We start from the raw sequence: 20,353 nt of genomic DNA, 5'->3' as shown, positions 1-20,353 counted from the left end.
TCCATTCAGAAAAGAACATGCATGCTGGGGTCACACTCGAAAGTTTCTTCCAAATGTATCGGCTGCTATGTTTGAGCCCCTATCTACCTAACTTAAATGAACGAATTAATCATCATCATAGGTCAAATGGGATTTCTAAAGTTTTCGTCAATACTTGAAAACATTTCTGCAAGAGAAATTATAAAGCAAACATATAAAATAAGACTGAGCACTAAACCTTTTCTTTCTCTACTTTTTCTCTCCCAGGGTTCCCCGAATATATACGACCATGAAGTCACTATAGAAGCTGATGCTTTTTTGCCTGTGGATGAAACCCTGATTCCTACAGGTTGGTGAATTTAAACCTCTTATGGGAATGCAGAGCTGCGGTGCAGTGTGAGAAACATTAAAACTTCATTTCCCTAAATACATTTCCCTTGTTGGCCTGACACAATGCCCATAGTTACCATGATTAGTCATTTATTTTGGTTATGGTTGGGTGACCATTTACTTAAACACCCAAACCAGGACACTCTTGAGAGGGTAAGGGGATGCTATTAATAATTTTGCCAGGGCAACAGGCATAAACTGAGATAATCCCAAAAAGCTGGGTCAGATGGTCATCCTAGCTGAGCCATAGACTCCAGAAGTTCTGCATTAAAATGTAAATCTGTTACTCCTTAGCATCTGAGCAGAGATAAATTTACCTAAGCATTACCTCACAGATGCAGGACGCTGATAGAACATGTCATGGTTTTTGACAGAAAAGGAAAGGGTTGGACGGGTTGTACCCTGAGGAGGACAAATACAGATACATCACCTCCAAGACACAGTTAGGGGGATGGGGTGGAAGGAGGAGTTCTGCGTACCAAAAGGGAAGGCGAGGTGTTGGCAGAGTCAAATTCATGTGTATGTGTGTGTGTGTGTCTCCTAGGTTTATTGGATTGAGATCATTTTGGTCATTATTATTTGGGATCAAAAGTACCTTGGTTCAATAGGCAAGTCCATAGAGATAGAGAGAGTAGATTAGTGAGTTGCCAGGTGCTGGGGACAGAGGAGAATGGGGAGTGACAATGGGTACTAGATTTCTTTTTGGGGTGAAAGATTCTGGAATTAGACAGTGGTGATGGTTGCACAACCTTGTAAATATACTAAACATTGATGAATTGTGCACTTTAAAAGGGTATGTGAATTATATCTCAATTTAAAAAAGGAAAGAAAGAACCTTGGTTCATGTGTTATCTCCAGGATTGAGGGGTATAGTTTTGTACTAGATTGTACGTGTACCCCCATCTGGCTCCCGGGGACAGATAGATGACAAGATGAACGGCAGGGGTGCTGTTATTTGTGGCAGTTTATAGAAATTAACTTGTAATAATTATCCCCAAAGCAGTAGATACATATTCTTATTGGGATTTTGTTAAAATCAGAGATCAGCTGAATGTCGAAGGCATCGTCAAAGAAAACTAAAGTAAACAAAAGTAGAGGATGAAGGGAAGGAAGAACAGAAATCTAGAAAGACACAAACACTTTCTGTATCAGTTCCCCTTCTGGAGGAAGGGCCACCTTCGTGCTGCCCTTGCCTGATCTAGGCCTCTTACCTGTGTCTGACAGTGACTTGACTTCTCGGATGTGTTATCTCATAGCTCCTTTATCAGATGGCTTATGTCCTGTGGTCTGTTCTCTCAGGCTTCTGTTTAGGGCGCCAGCCCTCCAGAAGCCCATTGCTGTGGTAGCTACGTGTGAAAGGCCAGGAAGACCTGTCCCTTCTGTTCCCACCCTGTGTAAGGGTACTAGTACCTTAGTTGTCACCTCTGCTCCAATAAAGAGCTTAGGTGATAAAATATGAGCAATTAGAAGCCAAGGGCACCATCTTTGTTAGTTACTTGGTTTACATCACAAGTAAGAAGACTATTGACATTACATCCCCCTCATATGATGCACTGAAAAAAGCACATCACTTGTGTGGTTTTCTGTCAAAAATGCAGAACCTCAGTCCATTCAGGAGAAGCCATGACATGAACCCAATTGAGGGATCATGTACAAAATAATTGACCAGTACTCTTCAAAGAGATCAAGATCGTGAAGGACAAAAAAAGACTGAGGAGCAGTCACAGAGGAGACTAAGGAGATACAATAATTAAATGCAACATGGGATCCTAGACTGCATCATGAGGCAGAAAAAGGGCAGAGAAAGGTGGGTGAAGGGTACACATAGATGTTTTATTTTTGCAACATTTTTGTAAGTCTAAAATTATTTCAAATTTTCAAAACTGGAAAAAAAGAAAGACCCAGGGATCCAAGTAAGATACTAAAGTGTACCGGGCACCTGCCTTACTTTAGGTAAGGGCTTTTGTTTGAGCATCTTTATTTCGGCATCTTTAAAACAATAGGGCTGTGTTTATGGCTGGTAGTTCAGAATTCTTAAGGGGAAAAAGAATGTGAGCCTGCATACTGAACAGCAACTTCAGTTAACAGCAGGAATTAGAAACTCCCATAAACAAGGCGACTACAAAACTAATTAGAATAATAATGAGGAATCAAGATACATGGATTAAAAATTTTTTGGCGTCACAGTGTTGAATATTTTTCTGGCTCCAGGGCTTTTATGTTTGTCTTGGTAATGTGTTATCTTCTGATATTGACATGGCTCAATAGATGGGCGTGAATAAGCTGGCCCATCTTGTCCTAGATGCAGAATTATTGCATTAGAACTATGTGATGTGAACTGCAAGGGGAAAATGGTGGCAGCTCCTGTTTTGTGACTGATAAGGAAGAAAATGAACTAAGCAGCTTATAAATGGAGGTGATGAAATAAGGGCATATTTATTTCTGTATATTTATAAAATTTTATGCTATCCTGCTGAGTTTTGATCAGATGAAAATCACAAAAATGCATAACTCATACCAGGTAAAGATTATTTGTCATGATTGTAAGAGATAATTGTGGCAAAGCAAAGTACAGCTTAACATGCAATCTAATTGACTGCATAAAACTCATGTTCATCTCAGTTCTGCACTGTAAGTGGCTTTAGGATCAAATTCTACACTCTGTACTAATATTGAACACCTGTGAAGTTGAGTTGGCTGTGAGATCTCTGGACTTTCAGGGAGGCAAGAGCCCAGGTTCTAGTCTTGGCTTTGCTATTGACTAGCTAGGGGACCTTGGGTGCATGTATAATGCTTTAACATTTAACCTCTATAGATGCTTATTTCCTTTTCTGCAAATAGGAGGTTCAACTCAATCAGGGTTCATAAATTTTCATAAATCAGACCCATAAATTTTATTTAAAAAACCGTTCGGGAAACTTATCTGGGGTTGCCCAACTTTTCATTTTGCTAAGCTAGAAAGCTATTACAAATACAGGGCTATTAAAATTAATTGGGAATATATACATATTATATTTCAATTTTAAAAAATTTAACCAATTGGGATAATAATAAGGAACAGAGATAAATAGGCTACATTTAAAAAAAAAAGCTGAAACTACCATTCATAATCACCATGTTTCATAAAAGAAAGAATATATTAACACCATAAAAGTGGGGAAAATTTAATCTCAGAATAGAAATGACCCTTTAAATTGAATTTTTCTGACTTTTTTTTTTTTAAATTTACTTTTATTTTTGGCTGCGTTGGGTCTTTGTTGCTGCGCACGGGCTTTCTCTAGTTGCTGCGAGAGGGGGCTTCTCATTGCGGTGGCTTGTCTTGTTGCAGAGCACTGGGCTCCAGGCGTATAGGCTTCAGTAGTTATGGCACATGGGCTCAGTAGTTATGGCTCACGGGCTCTAGAGTGGAGGCTCAGTAGTTGTGGCGCATGGGCTTAGTTGCTCCACGGCATGTGGGATCTTCCCAGACCAGGGCTCGAACCTGTGTCTCCCGCATTGGCAGGGGGATTCTTAACCACTGCGCCACCAGGGAAGCCCAGTTTTTCTTACTTTTTAAAGAAATGTGACAGCTGATTATCCAAATCTATCTCAGTTTTCTGTGGACCAGTGAAAATTTTATTATGCACTCATGATCAAGAACCAATAATGGTCTGCAAGGTCACTTGTAACTCTTACATTCTGTGATTCTACAAGGCTCTTAGTGTAACATTTTACGGCTATCTCCAGCACCCTTCAAGTTCATTAGAACTCTATTACAGAAGTAAATAAGTTGCAACAACTTCAGAGCTCATGAAAAATTTGTAAGTATCTTTTACATATCCATACATTAGCTGGTCCCTCATAGATTATATCTGTTTGCCCAATGACACAAACTGAAATTATAGAGTTTTTTTTCTTCCTCCTTTCTCAGAAATGCTTAAGAAACAAATAATTATATTATTCCTTTGTAACTTCCTCAAAAAGGGCAGTAACTTCTACTGTACCCTTCAGTGATGTAAGAATTCACATGTCTGGCCCACTTTCAGCAGAGAGGAAATCTCTAGGAGCTCAGACTTCATCTGACTCTTAACATTGACCAAAAGCCCACGAGCAAGTGGCTTAACTGAGATGAGTCCAAAGTCATTTGGTCATTCAGAAATGCCTCCCCAGTGTATCTGGGCTTGCTAGGAGTTGACAGTCCAGTGGAGGAATCAGCCAGAATATTATCCACTGACCTGGAAAATCATGTCAATGATGTAACTAAGTAGACTTAACTAAGAGATGTAGATGTAACTAAGAGACTTGGTACAGAAGGAAAGCACTGTCTGGGGGCTCCCAGGTAGAGGAGATGAGAATGAAATAAAACTTGGAAGGGCGAGTAGCATTTTGCCAGGCAGTGAGGAGGAGAAATGTGTTTTCTACGGAGATGAACAAGAATGGGCAGTGCAGGAAACAGCAGGATGGTCCCCAGGGAAGTGCTGGGCTTCTGAAGCATTCAGGGCATGCTTTTGGTGGCAGAAAATGGATGGGCCAATAAGCAGTTGGCTGGGGCCAGGTCACATCTGCACCAGGCTCTGATATGGCTGCAATCCCTGGGGTGGCCCTGGATGACCATAGGCTGGCCTGGAGTTCAAGGCCAATCCACACAGGGCAGACTCACAGGTGTACCAGATATTCAGCCAGAACTGGACTGGACTGAACTCCAAGCCCACTTCCGTGAGACGTGCTGCAAGAAACCTGTTAGACCAGCCATACTTGTTAAGGGTTCTGGGAATTGATATGCAGTATCTAGAGACTGAGGTTGTGTTGAATTGAGAAAATGGAAGATACTGTTTATCTGTGAGATGAGGTGAGGGTTTATGATAATAATAGCTGGTATTTCAGAGATACTTTATAAATAATCCACACCACAACCCTATAAGGTAGATTCTGATCATTAACGGATGTGCAAACTGTAGCGCAAGGAGTTTAAGTAACTTACTGAGGACCACTCAGTTAAAGAGCAGTGGAAAGCTGGAATTCAAACCTAGGTAGTCTGGTGTTAAAGCTCAAGCTCTTGGGCTTCCCTGGTGGCGCAGTGGTTGAGAGTCCGCCTGCCGATGCAGGGGACACGGATTCATGCCCCGGTCCGGGAAGATCCCACATGCCGTGGAGTGGCTGGGCCCGTGAGCCATGGCCACTGAGCCTGCGCGTCTGGAGCCTGTGCTCCGCAACGGGAGAGGCCACAACAGTGAGAGGCCCGCATACCGCAAAAAAAAAAAAAACCTCAAGCTCTTAACTAGACCTGGTTAGATGGGGGAGGGAGAAAGGAAGAAAAGAGAGAAAAAAAGAAAATTAAATGAGTTTCGTTTTTTTTTTTTTAATTTTATTTATTTTTGGTTGTGTTGGGTCTTCGTTGCTGCACGGGGGCTTTCTCTAGTTGTGGCGAGTGGGAGCTACTCTTTGTTGGGGTGCACAGGCTGCTCATTGTGGTGGCTTCTCTTGCTGCAGAGCACAGGCTCTAGGCACACAGGCTTCAGTAGTTGCAGCATGCGGGCTCAGTAGTTGTGGCGCACGGGCTTATTTGCTCCACCGCATGTGGGATCTTCCCGGACCAGGGCTCGAACCTGTGTCCCCTGCATTGGCAGGCGGATTCTTAACCACTGCACCACCAGGGAAGCCCAAATGAATTTCTTGACTATAAAGATAGCCAAGATCACCATATAGCCAAGAAACAGGGAGCCAGAAACTAAATAAATAAATAGAGCTTTGGACAGTTGTCAGTTCTCATTCTTTTGCCACCTTTTATACAGGTGGCCTCCCAGCTTTCTCTCACTGTTTTCCTTCCCATTTCTCCGTCTTCTCAATTTATTTCTGCTTTTTATTTTCTGCAAAGAAAACAGCAAACAAGTTTGTTCAAATTATATTTAAAAAGAGAAAAACAGGGCTTCCCTGGTGGTGCAGTGGTTGAGAGTCTGCCTGCCGATGCAGGGGACGCGGGTTCGTGCCCCGGTCCGGGAGGATCCCACATGCCGCGGAGCGGCTAGGCCCGTGAGCCATGGCCGCTGAGCCTGCGCATCCGGAGCCTGTGCTCCGCAACGGGAGAGGCCACAACAGTGAGAGGCCCGCATACGGCAAAAAAAAAAAAGAGAGAAAAACAAAAAAGAAAGACAAAGAGGCCATGTCTCCATCTTTTGTGGCTGTTAATTTATACTTATATTTGTTTTTCACTTCCTTTTTGTTTGCCCTTCATGAAAGCTGTGACCTGAGTTCTTAAGGGAAATGCTAATGCAGATCTAAACTTTGGGGGTGTTTTTACCTTGGTTACAGACCCTCAGCAAATAATTTTTCAGGTGATGGGAAAACCCATTGTATGAGAAAGTAGCACCTCTTATCTTACAGTAGTTGTAATACTGTGGCCGAGGTACTCGGTGAAAAGGGACCTTTTCCCCATGTATGTCTGGGGGGAGAGGTGAAGTCCTGTCCTCCATTTTGTTTATCACAGGCTTACTGACTGGGCATAATTACATAGAGAGGAAAGGGATACCTTGACATAGAGTTTCAGGGAACCAAAGCAAGCACAATATGATGAGATCCCTTCGTCTTAAACCTATAGCTGCATTTAGACCTCTACCCAAGGCAGGGCCACAGACCTCCAGCAGCCTTGGGCACCTGTTTCACTCCTGCCTTTCTTCCTCCTGACACTTTTGGGGAGAGCATATAAAATGTCGTCAGCCCTGTCTGCCAAAAAAGCCTGGAAGACAACAGCCTGTACTCTGTGGCTTCTTCATTCTTCCCCTTTCTCAGCTCTGGTAAAAGGCTGTCCTTTTCCCAAAGCCCATTTGAAACGCCTCAGCAAATGTGAGCTATGGTCCTTGCTCACAGGCACCTGTCTCCTGCACCAATAGAAGGTCTCTGCAAGGCTGAGAGCTCATTTCACCTGTAGACCAGGAGCAGAGTTGCAGCTAAGCTGTCAAAACTGGGTTTGCATGTCAGCAGTTAGCGTAACTTTGGTTTTTCTGAGCAGTTTTCCTCAACTTAAAAAAAAGTGCAGCCCTTATAGCATTTGCTACTACTTAGGATGGGCGCATACTCTGTTATTGGGGCACCTTCAGGTCACCTTGAATATGTTTTCTATGTTGTTGTCAGGGCTCTCCCTGTAGTTTCCCAGAGGTGGAACTCCTGGAAGCCGTTTACCAGGAAGGACAGGTAGACGTCCACAGAGAGAGAACACTCCAGTGCCAGGTCTCTGTGCTGACATGTCAGATATTTAGCTTCGAGGCCTGAGTCTGGTGTCCTGCCCTGTGGCAACAGGAGGAAACCAGTCCCTGGTACCCTGCTCAGGTACTAAGCCAGCTGAACGTGAGCAGGTGAGAAACAGAAAATCCCTGTTTCTCCAGGGATTAATTCATTCCCAGCGTTGTAAATATTACATTTCATCCTTTCACCTTACAGAACTGTGAGACTTGGAGGCGATCTGGGCCACCAGCCCAGCAAAACTTTATGATGTATACAGCACAGTGCAAAACTAAGCATGTGTCTTTATAGGCATTTACAGCACATAGGTTTTTTTTTTTTCATTTTAATTGTGCTATTCTTTACTCGTAGTAGATAAGTAATTAAGACAGCAAAAATAAATGATTTGATTGGGTCTTTTGTCTCTTAAAGTAATTTAGTAAAATCCCATCTTATTCTCTTCCTTGAGATGAGATACCTTCTATTTTTATAAAAATTTACCCAATCCACTTTGTCCCCCAGTGCATCTGTGTTCACTTGTGGAGAGCTGTTCTTGCTGCTTTTCATTTTTGAAAGGTCCTACTAAAATTACATGAAAGCAACCCCATTTTGACAAAATTAGAATTCTGGTAGGAAAGGTTTACCACGAGTCTGCGGAGAGAAGCTCAGCAAGACATTTGTATTTTATTTCAACCTGTCTGGGTTCAACCTACAATTCAGTTGCTTTTATAATTACTTCCCTAGGACAGGTCTAAGTCTCTGACCTGGAGAAATAACAAATTCCAAAGTAGTCTCCCAGTTCAAAGATGGTGCAGATGAAGACTGTTTTGATCTACGTGTTTTAATCTTTGCAGAGCTTCTTACAGAAAACTCCTTTAGACTTTATATAATTCTAAAATAGTGGATATAATATTAGTTTCAACCCTCCATCAATATGCTTCCTCTTTCCTTTTCATCCCACCTCCCCACCCTACTCAATATCATCGTCAGGTCCTGCTGATTTTTTGTAATAAGACTTAATTTTTTTTAGAGAAGTTTTAGGTTCACAGAAAAACTGAGCAGAAGGTACAGAGATTTTCCATAACCCCCATTCCCACACATGACGGCCTCCCCCTCATCAACACCCACCACCAGCGTGGTGCATTTGTTATAATTGATAAACCTACACTGAGGGGCTTCCCTGGTGGCGCAGTGGTTAAGAATCCGCCTGCCAATGCAGGCGACATGGGTTCGATCCCTGGTCTGGGAAGATCCCACATGCTGCAGGGCAACTAGGCCCACGAGCCACAACTACTGAGTCCACATGTCACAACTACTGAAGCCCGTGCGCCTAGAGCCCATGCTCTGCAATAAGAGAAGCCACCGCAATGAGAAGCCCACACACCGCAACGAACAGTAGCCCCTGCTCACCGCAGCTAGAGAAAGCCCACGCGCAGCAACGAAGATGCAACGCAGCCAAAAATAAATAGATAAAATAAATAAATGTATTAAAAACAAAAAACCCAACATTGACATGTTTTATCACCCAAAGTTCGTAATTTTCATTAGGCTTCACTCTTTTTGGGGGGGGGGGGGCCGTGCTGCGCAGCTTGAAGGATCTTAGGTCCCCGACCAGGGACTGAACCCACACCCCGTGCAGTGGAAGCACAGAGTCCTAACCACTGGACCGCCAGGGAAGTCCCTAGAGTTCACTCTTGGTGTGGTATACTCTATGAGTTTGGACAAATGTATAATGACACGTATCCATCATTATGGTATCATACAGAGTATGCCCTAAAAATCCTCTGAATTTGTTTCAACCATCCGTCAATATGCTTCCTCTTTCCCTTTCAGTCCCTCCCCGCACCCGTCCCCATATTGTTAGTCATTAGCTCCTGATGATTTTTAACAACTAATATTCCTTGAATCTGTCTCTTCAATATGTATCATTGATTATATGGCTCCATCTCCATCGTTACTGTCCCAGTGTAGGTTGTCTTTTTTTCTCTAGATCAGCACCAGATTTATATTACAAGCTTCATAATTTGGGAATCAGTGAATGAACAAATGAATCTGGACAACAGCTCTCTAACTAGGGGAAAAAAAATCTCTTTAGATCTATCCTCCATCTGGTTACTAAAGATATCTAACTAAAATGCAAATCTTACTTTGATACTCTACAGTTTAAAAAAACTTTTAGATGGCTCCCAGGCCAGACACCAGCTGCCTCCCAGACCCATCCCCCAGCATGCCTCACTCACACCTCACGCTGTTTCAGCATCCCCCTCCCACCCATAGGGACCACTCGATACCCCTTCCTTGCTGCATATACCCCTACTCTCCTCAAGGCTCATACTTTCTCCTTAGAAATGTTTCCCCCACTTCCTGGAAACAGTGGATTCTTTGCTGCTCTGGGGTTTTCATAATGACATAATCCGTTTTAGAGTGTGCCCAGGCTCCCTTATCTTTCTCAACATTAAGTCTACCTCAGATGTTCTATCAGGACTTACTAGTTACAGATCCAAAGTAGGAAGCTAGAAGGGAGCTTCAGGCCGGGTCTCTTTGGCTTGGAGCTAGAAAACTAATCTATGATAAACAGAAAAGTGAAACCAAGTAGCAGCCAGTCTGCACATGCTATGAACAACTACTCCTTCCTTTCCCCGTCCACCCCTTGTCAGTCTTCTTCCACTCTTCTCTCTTCTTTACACTTGTTTTAAACATAGTGTATTAAAGCAATACCATGTGATAACTGGAATTCAGCAAACCTGGATGCAGGTCTCAATTCTGCTACCCACCATCTTTGCTCTCAAGTCAGCCATGAAAACCTTTGGTCCTCATAACCTAATCTGTAAAATCTCATTAGATGACGGATACATTAGTTGAACTCTGAGGTCCTGTTAGTTTCTAACAATGATTCGAAGACCACATGGAACTTCTAACCCAGATATTCTTAACCAGGGTCCATACCAGGGTCTAGGAAGATGATGAAAGAACTTCAAGGGATTCCTGAGCCCCTGAAATTCTTTTTTTTTTTTTTAAGACTTTTTTGATGTGGACCATTTTTAAAGTCCTTATTGAATTTGTTACAATATTGCTTCTGTTTTATGTTTTGGTTTTTTGGCCAGGAGGCATGTGGGATCTTAGCTCCCGACCAGGGATTGAACACACACCCCCTGCACTGGAAGGCAAAGTCTCAACCACTGGACTGCCAGGGAAGTCCCCAGCCCCTGAAATTGTGTGTCAAACTGTGTGAGTTGGTCACATCATCTTGGTCCACAGAGGGATTTTCTGGTCTTGTTTTCCCTTTTGAGGTAATGATAACTTATGGTTGCCCCATTATGTATTATTATACATAAAGATAGTCATATTTTTTTGGTTTTGTTTTGGTTTTTAATTGTTATATTGGAGTATAGTTGATTAACTGTTATATTAGTTTCAGGTGTACAGCAGAGTGATTCAGTTATACATATACATGTATCTGTTCTTTTTCAAATTCTTTTCCCATTTAGGTTATTACAGAGTATTGAGCAGAGTACCCTGTGCTATACACTAGGTCCTTGTTGGTTACCTATTTTAAATAGATCAGTGTGTACATGTCAATCCCAAACTCCCAACCTATCGCTCCCCCTCCCTCTTCCCCCCTGGTAACCACAAGTTCTTTCTCTAAATCTGTGAGTCTGTTTCTGTTTTGTAGATAAGTTCGTTTGTATCATTTTTTTTAGATTCCACATATAAGCGATATCATATGATATTTGTCTTTCTCTGTCTGACTTCACTTAGTATGATAATCTCCAGGTCCATCCACGTTGCTGCAAATGGCATTATTTCATTCTTTTTAATGGCTGAGTAATATTCCATTGTATATATGTACCACCTCTTCTTTATCCATTCATCTGTCGATGGACGCTTAGGTTGCTTCCATGTCTTGGCTATTGTAAACAGCGCTGCGATGAACATTGGGGTGCATGTATCCTTTCGAACCATGTTTTTCTCTGGATATATGCCCAGGGGTGGGATTGCTAAATCATATGGTAACTCTATTTTTAATTTCTTAAGGAACCTCCATACTGTTCTCCATAGCGACTGTACTAAATTACATTCCCACCAACAGTGTAGAAGGGTTCCCTTTTCTCCACACCCTCTCCAGCATTTACTGTTTGTAGATTTTTTGATGATGGCCATTCTGACCAGTGTGAGGTGATACCTCCTTGTAGTTTTGATTTGCATTTCTCTAATAAATTAGCAATGTTGAGCATCTGTTCATGTGCCTCTTAGCCCTGTCTTCTTTGGAGAAATGTCTATTTAGGTCTTCTGCCCATGTTTTGATTGGGTTGTTTGTATTTTTTATATTGAGCCACATGAGCTGTTTGTAAATTTTGGAGATTAGTCCCTCGTCGGTTGCATCGTTTGCAAGATAGTCATCTTTTTTGAGACTAGCAATGGTGTATTTCCCTCTTTGTAATCTTCAGGGTGGTTTAAAAATAAATTTTATTTTTTTTAATGCATCACCATTAAATTCCCTAAAGGGAGCTAGAAGGCTAGCTAGAGGAAGAAGGTGGCACACCAGAAAGAGTAACTTCCCCAAGGTCCTACCCAGAGGAGCTACAGCAGCCAACACTCTGGGTTGGATGGCCAGAGTTTGTTTCTGCTTGATCAGATGAATGAAATTGTCTTCCAATACTCACCAGCCCTTGTGCAGTCAGGATTCCAGGCCTGGTCATCAGTCTGTGGAGTGTGGGAACAGGCAGACATGCTGGGGCCTCCCTGTAAGTGGAAAGCCAGAGCATGGTGTTGTGTTTGTTACCCTCAGCTCTGCAGTTCTGGAGACTAGCCCCTCCAGGTCCAAGTGTATCCCCCAAGTTTCTTCTCCCATGCTCCATCACCTGCTGAGATCAAGTACCTACTATGCACCAGGTACTATGCAGCCCTGGGGAGGCAATGTCAAGCAAAATAGGTACACCCAGGCAGCGTGGAGCACACACAGCCACATACATAGCACAGGTCCTGTCCTCAAAGAAATAAGGCTACAGTTAAGAAAATACTTGAATGACACTAAAGGAGTAAAACTGGTGATATTGGATCTCATAGACTGTTATTTACCCTAGAGCTGTTTCTTATGTGACAGGTCCCTCCTAGACAGTGTCTACGAAAGTTCAATACAGCAACTCCAAGGAACTCTCCTGGTAGCAATGATACCCTCCAAGGGGATGCATTACCGAATCCCACCTTATAAGACGGCCCCAAGAACAGCTTTATGGGACTCCAGAATACTCGCAAAGCTCCTCGTGTTCCCTCCTGGAAAATATCACTGCTACGAGATTGGCAAACATGAGCCAGCGCGGTGGAAATTTGGCAGGAAGAAAGCTCAGAAATTAGCACTTGGCCAGACATTGCATAATTCCTATGAACGTTTCAGAGTAACAGCAAGTAAATTTGCCAGAAGGGGAGCTATTTGCTAGAACTCTGACTACCACCCTTTAAGAGCTTATGGCTTACCAACTCCCCTCCCCCACCCTAGGTCCGGACAGGGGCCTGGCTCTAGTTCATACCTGGTGCATAACAATCCTTAGAGGTCACCCCTTTCTGAAAGGGATGAGAGGTAACTGTGGGCTTTGTGCCATGGGCCTGAGGCTAACTCAAGCAAGTTCTCAGAGCCGACTTGCGTTCAGTTCAGCTAACATTTGTGGAACACCTAGTGATTGCTACATGCTCCCTGGGGCACTGGCCATAGAAACACTACCCGTGCCCTTGAGAGGCGCACAGGGACTGAAGAATCTAATGTAGTCAGGGCAGTGGTAGAGGTGATGCCCGTGGGACTAAGGGAGCGTGGAGGCGAGGGTAGGAAGATGCCTTCTCGATGTCACCCTGAGCTTCGAGAAGCTTCCTAGTGTCTGTGAGGGTCTAGCAACAAGGAGAGTAAGAGTACTAATAAGCACGGAATGTGGGTGTGAGGGTAGGCTGTTAAGTCAAAAGCTACAGAGACAGTTTGGCAGGATGGAGGCTAGGGTGAGGCAAGAGAGGTGCAGCACCTAGCGTGCAAAATTTAAGGCAGCACTCACTTTCAGGGTCATGCAGGCGCAGGGTCAGCACCTGAGAGCGAGTGTCTCCTTAAATTTTGTACCCTGGATGCTAGATTGCCTCATCCTGGTCCCAGCTTTGTAGTTGAGTGTAGTCTTCATGGGCATTCTGGGCCATAGTAAGGAGCTAGGATTTTATCTTTAAATCATGTAAGACTTTGAAGGATTTTAAGTCAGGGGATTGACCTAGCAAGACTGGCATTTTACAGATACCACCCCAGCAAGTGTTTCTCTTAGCAGCTGGAGTCAGAAGCAGAGAAGGTGGATTGTGGGATGATCCCTAGTTGGGTTTTATCTGGAAGGAGGGGCAGGAGGAGAGGACAGGGTGTAAAGCAGGTCAGTAAGGGTGTTACTAACCAAGTGGCTCAGGTCACAGACAGTGGGCCCGGGGAAGGTAACAGAGGATGTTAGGGCCCTCGTGCACACCTGGAAGTCCAGGGGAACGTGGCGGCACTCAGGAGGAGACCAGGTCTAGCGGGAAGGCTAGGAGGCTACAGACAGTTGGGTGAATTTTACACTGGTGGCAAATCCCCAGATACCATCTTGATGAGAGTCTAGGATGGAAAAATTCCCCGCATGAAAATGCCTCACGTGGGCCCAACAGTGAAATGTTAAACTGTCTTCTCACCTGAAAACATCATGCAACAGTGTTTAGCATTTTATGCTTCCGATGGCATGTAATATGCAGAAGTAATGCCCTCCCCCACTGCAAGTCAAAACCAAAAATTGTTCAGTGGGAAAAATTAAATAAGTACATAAAAACCAGCAGTAGAATAAAGCCGCAAAATTGAAGCATCGGCAGAGGAAAAGGAAAAAACTGCGGCAGAGACAAGCTTTGAGGTCGTGTGATCTACGAAAATTTATAGAAATATTACCTTAAAAAAAAATCCCAAGGTACTTAACTTGCCAACCACTGGAATGAAGTCAAAATTCCCACCCAAGCTGTTACTTTTAATTTTCATTCTCTTTATGTTGTTTCCTAAAATAATAACAGGCATTCTAGAGATGATTTACCAAGATGGCTTAATTAGGTGTCAGATGAGTACCTGTGCCCACGAGCCCCATTACCGCTGGTTTCCTTATGCAAATTTGACTGACTGTTCTGAACCTGACTAAAGAAACAGACATAACTGGAGCAGCTGGGCTGGAAGCATAGCTGGGCCGTCCCCATAGAGACCAGACTCTTCCTCGTGCCCCAGCATTCCTCGCCTCCCCCTGCCCCTTTTTTTTGAGATGAAAGCACACTTGAGCCTAGGTCTCCCTTAGATGGTCTCCACATCACTGCCTTTCACCTTTAAAGTGCACACAAGTCACCTGGGGGACTTGTTGATACGCAGATTCTGACTTGGTGTGGGGTGGAGCCTGTTTCTAACAGGCACCGGGTGATGCCTGTGCTGATGGTCCTGGTCCGTGCTTTGAGCAGCTATTGAAAAGGCTCTAAAGAGCTCTGTGTAACCTCTAGTAACTTTTGTTGCTTTCCCCCCCTTTTGACAGCTATTTCTGCCCATTTGCTCCTCTCCCAAACAACCCTGGGTCCTCCTGCTGCCCCTTAGCTACCTTTATTCCCCTTTCCGCTCCAACACTTCACGCTCTGACTCAGCCTCTCTTATCAAAAGCCATCCTTTACAGCTCATTCTGCAAAGAGCTGCTCTCAGCCAATGGCTTCCTTAGGTAAGAAAAGCTGAAATTTTTATTTAAAAAAGAGAGAGAATTAACCAAATATCACAGTGTGCTCCCGAAGGGAACAACTTGCTTCACCGTGTTTGTCCCATGGGCCATTGGACCTATAGTCCTGGAATGTCACAGTTGGAAAGGACCTTATCTTTTCCAACCACCACCCACCAGTTGAGTATTTGAATCTCAGAACCATGGGCTTTGCCGACACTCAGGTGCCTTCTTGGCCAGGATGCTCGCTGCCCATCCTGGGCCAGCACGTAGGAAAGGCCTTTCTGATATCGAGCTGAAATCCGTCTACCTAGAGCCGACCCCCACTTGGCTTAGTTCTGGGCCTCGGGTCCCTAAAGAGCAGGCTTATGACCTTAGAAGGCAGCTGTCATGTCGCCCCCAAGTCATTTCTTCTTGAGGCAGAACATCCTCGGGTCATCCTGTGATGCCTGTGCTGCAGACAGTAACCAAGAGCTGCCAACACCTCATTACAGTCTTTCTGTGACTTCCATCGAACTTACTGCCAACCACATCCTTAAAGTCATTTTCATACAAGCTGTGGCTCAGCTACATCTCTCCCTAGTAGGTAATAATTGCAGTAACTAGACTTAACATTTATGAGAGTAAATGTAACGTGACGGTTAAGAACAAAGGCTCTGGAACCAGACCGCCTGTGTGTGAAGCACTGTACGAAGAACCATCACATCGCTGTGCTGGGTACTTTCCCTATATCAACTGTCCTTAATCTTCATGACAACTTAATGAGGGAGGGGCTATAGTGTCCCAATTTCACAAGTAAGGAAATAGAACCTCAGAAGATTGTTTTGTACCTGGGGTTAGGGTTACAATCGAAACCTAGCTGGTGTCCTTTGGTTTGAGGTTTTGTTTTTTTTTTTCAGACACAGGTGCAGGACCCTATCTGTTCCTGTTATCCATAAATTTCATCTTGTAACCAGTGCTTTACCCCCTGCTTTATACTTTCTTTTGAATTCCTGATTCTGTTATCCCAAGCGTATCTGCCTCCCAGCTTCATGCTGTCATAGTCTGAGGAGAATACCTTCTGTATCTTCATCTAGATTAGCCACAGATCAGAGGCCATTTGATAACTCCCTACAGAGCCTGCTCACTGAAGCCCAGATGCTTCATCTCCCCAAGCTCCGTGAGCCACCAGCCTTGTGACCCAGTCTGAGAAGCCTAGGGGATGGCCAGGAATGGTTTGTATTTGAATACGTCTGTGTTTGGTTCGGGGGGAGCAGGCTTCCTCCTTCCTTTTCCGTCTCCATTCCAGAATTCTTCCCAGGGCAGAGAACTGCTCCTAAATTCGTAGCGCGTGAAGTTGTTCTTGTGGGCAGCGCCAGATGCAAGGAGCACATAGGACTCTGGGTCTGCAGCGCACACATTCCCAGAGAGGATACACGACCACATCCTGCACGTTAGTTAGTGAGAGCGGGGAGGCCGGCCCCGCCTTTCCAGGCTGCCTGCCCTCCAGCTCCACTAGTACAAACACACAACTTCCGTGTCCAGACTAAACTAGAGGAGGCTGAGCAAGTGTGATGGGACCACCGTTTCTGTGTAGGAGGGCTTGGGGCGGCAGTCTCAGTATAAGGGTGTCCGGGGTATGCCTCGAAACTTAGATGGTGGTATGTTGGTTTGGGGTGATTTGTGAGAAGTGGCAGCACTGATGGAGATCAGAGGGGCTAAATTTCCCACATAAAGCCATTTCTTGACACTGCCACTGTGTCAACTGACCAGAAAGGCTGGACTGATTTCTCCCCTCTCTCCCTTACTGGTTCCGTTCTCTGACCCTAGGCCATTAACATAATTTGGCTATCTATGTTCAACTACTATCTTTTTCATGGTGTCAGGATATCAGCTGACCTGTCCCTGCTGCTCTTCTTGGCTTCCTGTGAACCGTCACTGTGGGAGCCTTGTGACTCTCAGGGAAGAGTGGAGGCCAGGGGTCTCCAATGAGCCTCCATTGTCGCTGGAGTCTGCTCGAGCTGCTCTGAAGCAGCGTATGGGAAAATTCTTCTGCCCCAACGTGTTCCCCTTTTGAAATCATCAAGCAAACCCCGAACACTGGCAGAAGGGCTGCCCCTCTCACACGAGAGCAGTTAACAGCCATTGGCAGACCGAGTCCAGTGGATCCAGGGGGATTTGGGAAGGAGGTCTTGGTTCTCATAGATCAACATCCGGCCCCAGCAATGCACTGCTCTTGGGCAGTGGGTCCCCCCGGGGTGCCATGAAAACTGATGGGGGCAGGCAAGTGAGTCCTGGCCAGAGAAGTGGAAAGCACCTCTGACCTTAGTGAAGTGAGTCCTTGGTATGACCTTGAATGGCTGTTTAAAAGGGCTGATTTTGACACATCATCATCAGGAAAACACAGTAGTTAAGGGCACGGACTAAAACCCTGACTGCTTAGGTTTAAATCCTCACCAGCTCTGTGATTTTGGACAACTTATTCTACCTCTGTGGGCCTCATGTGTAGAGTGGAGAGTGGAGACGGTAACTGGACCTACGTCATTAGTTGTGACGATTAAATGAGATAATACGTGTAAAGTGCTTAGAACACTTCCTGGCATTTAGTTAAGAGCTTTGTAAGTATTAACTATTATTATGACCATCATCATTATCATCATTGCCACCATTTTTACTGAGTGTTTAATATGTACCAGACACTGAGCTAAGCATATACGTGCATTCGCTCATTGAACTACCCTTTGAAGTAGGTGTTATGCTTCAGTTAAGCCTCATTTGAAGAAACGGGCATTTGGAGAGGTCAGGTAACCTGCACAAAGTTAAACGGGTAAGTCACTGGCAGAGTCAAGATTTGGAGCCAGTCTCCCCAACTCCAATGTCTATGCTGTTATTGTCCTCAGCTATTGTCCATAATACAGCTGTATTACTAAGTATTTCTTATGTGCTGGGTAGGAGCACTTTGCATGCCTTATCTCACTTAATTTCCATAATCCTATGAGTAGACACTCTTGTTATCCCCGTTTTATAGATGAGGAGTTCAAGATTCAGAGAAGCTCAATGACCTCCACAATTTTTTACAGCAAAGAAAGTCAGGATTTAAATCCAGGCCTGCCTGACCCTAAAATCCATTCTAATGTCTATTGAGTTTAACTGCCCACCAGGTGAGCAGGATGCTCCTGAAGCTGATAACGGTAACTGGGGATGATGACTGCTGATATGTCCTGCAACCAGGGAACACAGTTTGCCTAATCAGCCGCATTTTCTGAGCTGTCATTGGGGCAATTTCCACTTTCTCTGATACTTCATTTTCCTGCAGTTTCTTTGAGCTGTTGAATTGCTCAGATTAAGACAAGCTTCTGTACCCTTTCACGTGTTAGTTTGTTGTCCATGCTGCAAGAATATGGAGAAATCATAAACCGTCCGGAAGAAGGCCCTGATGTATTATGCAAAGCCTTTGCCACATTGCTATAGGAGGAAACTCCCAGTCCGCATTTCTTGCCCAGACACCTCAGGTTATGTGACTGCAACGTTCCAAATGTGCATTTCAGTATCAGGTCATGAGAGGACAGCTTGTTTTGTGACAAGTAGTGGTATAGGCAGAAAATACTTACCAGCCTATAGATCAGAGATTCCTAACCAGGCACGCATCACTGGACTTCAGAGGTTCTGGAGACATTGTGTGTGTGTGTGTGTGTGTGTGTGTGTGTGCATTTTCTTGGAGAGAGAGCCCGTAACTTTTATAACATTCTCAAAGGAGTCCATGATTCAGAAAACACTTTAAAAACCATTGTTCTAGATTTAAAAATCACTAAGAGAGAAAGTTTCAAAAAATAAAAACAAAATTTAAAAAATCCTTTGTAATGAAAATGTCAATGCCCCCTGGAGGCAGGAATGCACTTTCCTTTAGTATTAATGACTTAAACTATAATGAATAATTGTTTTCTCTGTTCTCTGTATTTCTGGAGTGTTTGTGTGTGTGTGTGTGTGTGTGTGTGTGTGTGTGTGTGTGTGTGTGTGTAACAGAGTGAGCACTAACGATGTGCCAGGTGCTGGTCTAGAGATATGACCTCCTTCATAGCATTCTCTCAATTAAACATCACAGTATCTGTATTAGGTAGATACCAATATTAGCTCCATTTTATAAGTGGGGAAATTGAATCTTACAGAGGCATAGAAACTTACCAAGGTCAGTTAGCAAGTCTGTCGAAATCCTAAGACATCTTACATAGATTTGTAATCAACATGTAGGACAAATCATAGAAAATAGTTTTCAAATAACATACTTAATATTTTAAAAAACATTTCTTTTTTAAAATAAATAAATAATTATTTTTTTTATGGCTGCATGGGGTCTTCATTGCTGTGCATGGGCTTCCTCTAGTTGCGGCGAGCGGGGGCTACTCTTCTCTTCATTGCGATGCGCAGGCTTCTCATTGCGGGGGCCTCTCGTCGCGGAGCACGGGCTCTAGGCACGTGGGCTTCAGTGGTTAGTTGTGGCACTTGGGCTTTGTTGCTTCTGTGGCATGTGGGATCTTCCCAGACCAGGGCTCGAACCCGGGTCCCCTGCATTGGCGGGCGGATTCTTAACCACTGTGCCACCAGGGAAGTCCCAGAAACATTTCTTTTTTAAGGGAGAAAAAATTATTGGAGAAAATTTCTTCCCTCCACCAAACTTTTCTACAAAGTCTGTGCCAGATTTTCTTTTGCTTTCTTTTCTCTTTTCTCAAAATGATTTTTAATTGTAATTATAAACAGGAGTCACCAGTGCTGAGGACTGTCTGGAGGGACTCTGGTTTTCTTCCAATAACACTGTACTTGTGTTACTGGGTTGTGTGAAGATGAGCTAGAAAGGGGACCTGCCAGGAAAGAGGGGCTAAAAAATGAATAAACATGAAGATTCAGTGACTCTTGCAGCGACCATCTGTTCATCTTCTCAGAGAGTCAGGCCCTAGGGCCACCAGGTAGGGAAAAGAGCTATTTCAGATGATGCGAAATTAAAAGCATTGAATTAAAATTCACCCCGGGTGAATTTTCTCAGTCAGATACTGAGAAGAGTGTTCATGTCCAGATGATGTTACATAGAAAACCAT

At 44.0% G+C, this 20,353-nt stretch overlaps 1 protein-coding gene across 3 annotated transcripts in view; it reads left to right on the top strand.

Moving 5' to 3' along the window:
• Nucleotides 1-20,353, top strand: part of GALM (galactose mutarotase) — a 104,878-nt gene that overhangs the window by 62,560 nt on the left and 21,965 nt on the right. For all 3 annotated transcript variants that reach the window (XM_067703218.1, XM_067703217.1, XM_067703216.1), the window contains exon 7: nucleotides 247-328. In XM_067703218.1, the coding sequence (XP_067559319.1) occupies nucleotides 247-328 (82 nt within the window). The remainder of the gene's footprint in view (nucleotides 1-246; nucleotides 329-20,353) is intronic.

This window comes from Pseudorca crassidens, chromosome 14, assembly GCF_039906515.1.
Source record: "Pseudorca crassidens isolate mPseCra1 chromosome 14, mPseCra1.hap1, whole genome shotgun sequence".
Classification (NCBI taxonomy): Eukaryota; Metazoa; Chordata; class Mammalia; order Artiodactyla; family Delphinidae; genus Pseudorca; species Pseudorca crassidens.
Note: the sequence above shows the minus strand (reverse complement) of the source record. Positions and strands in the feature narration are given on the sequence as shown.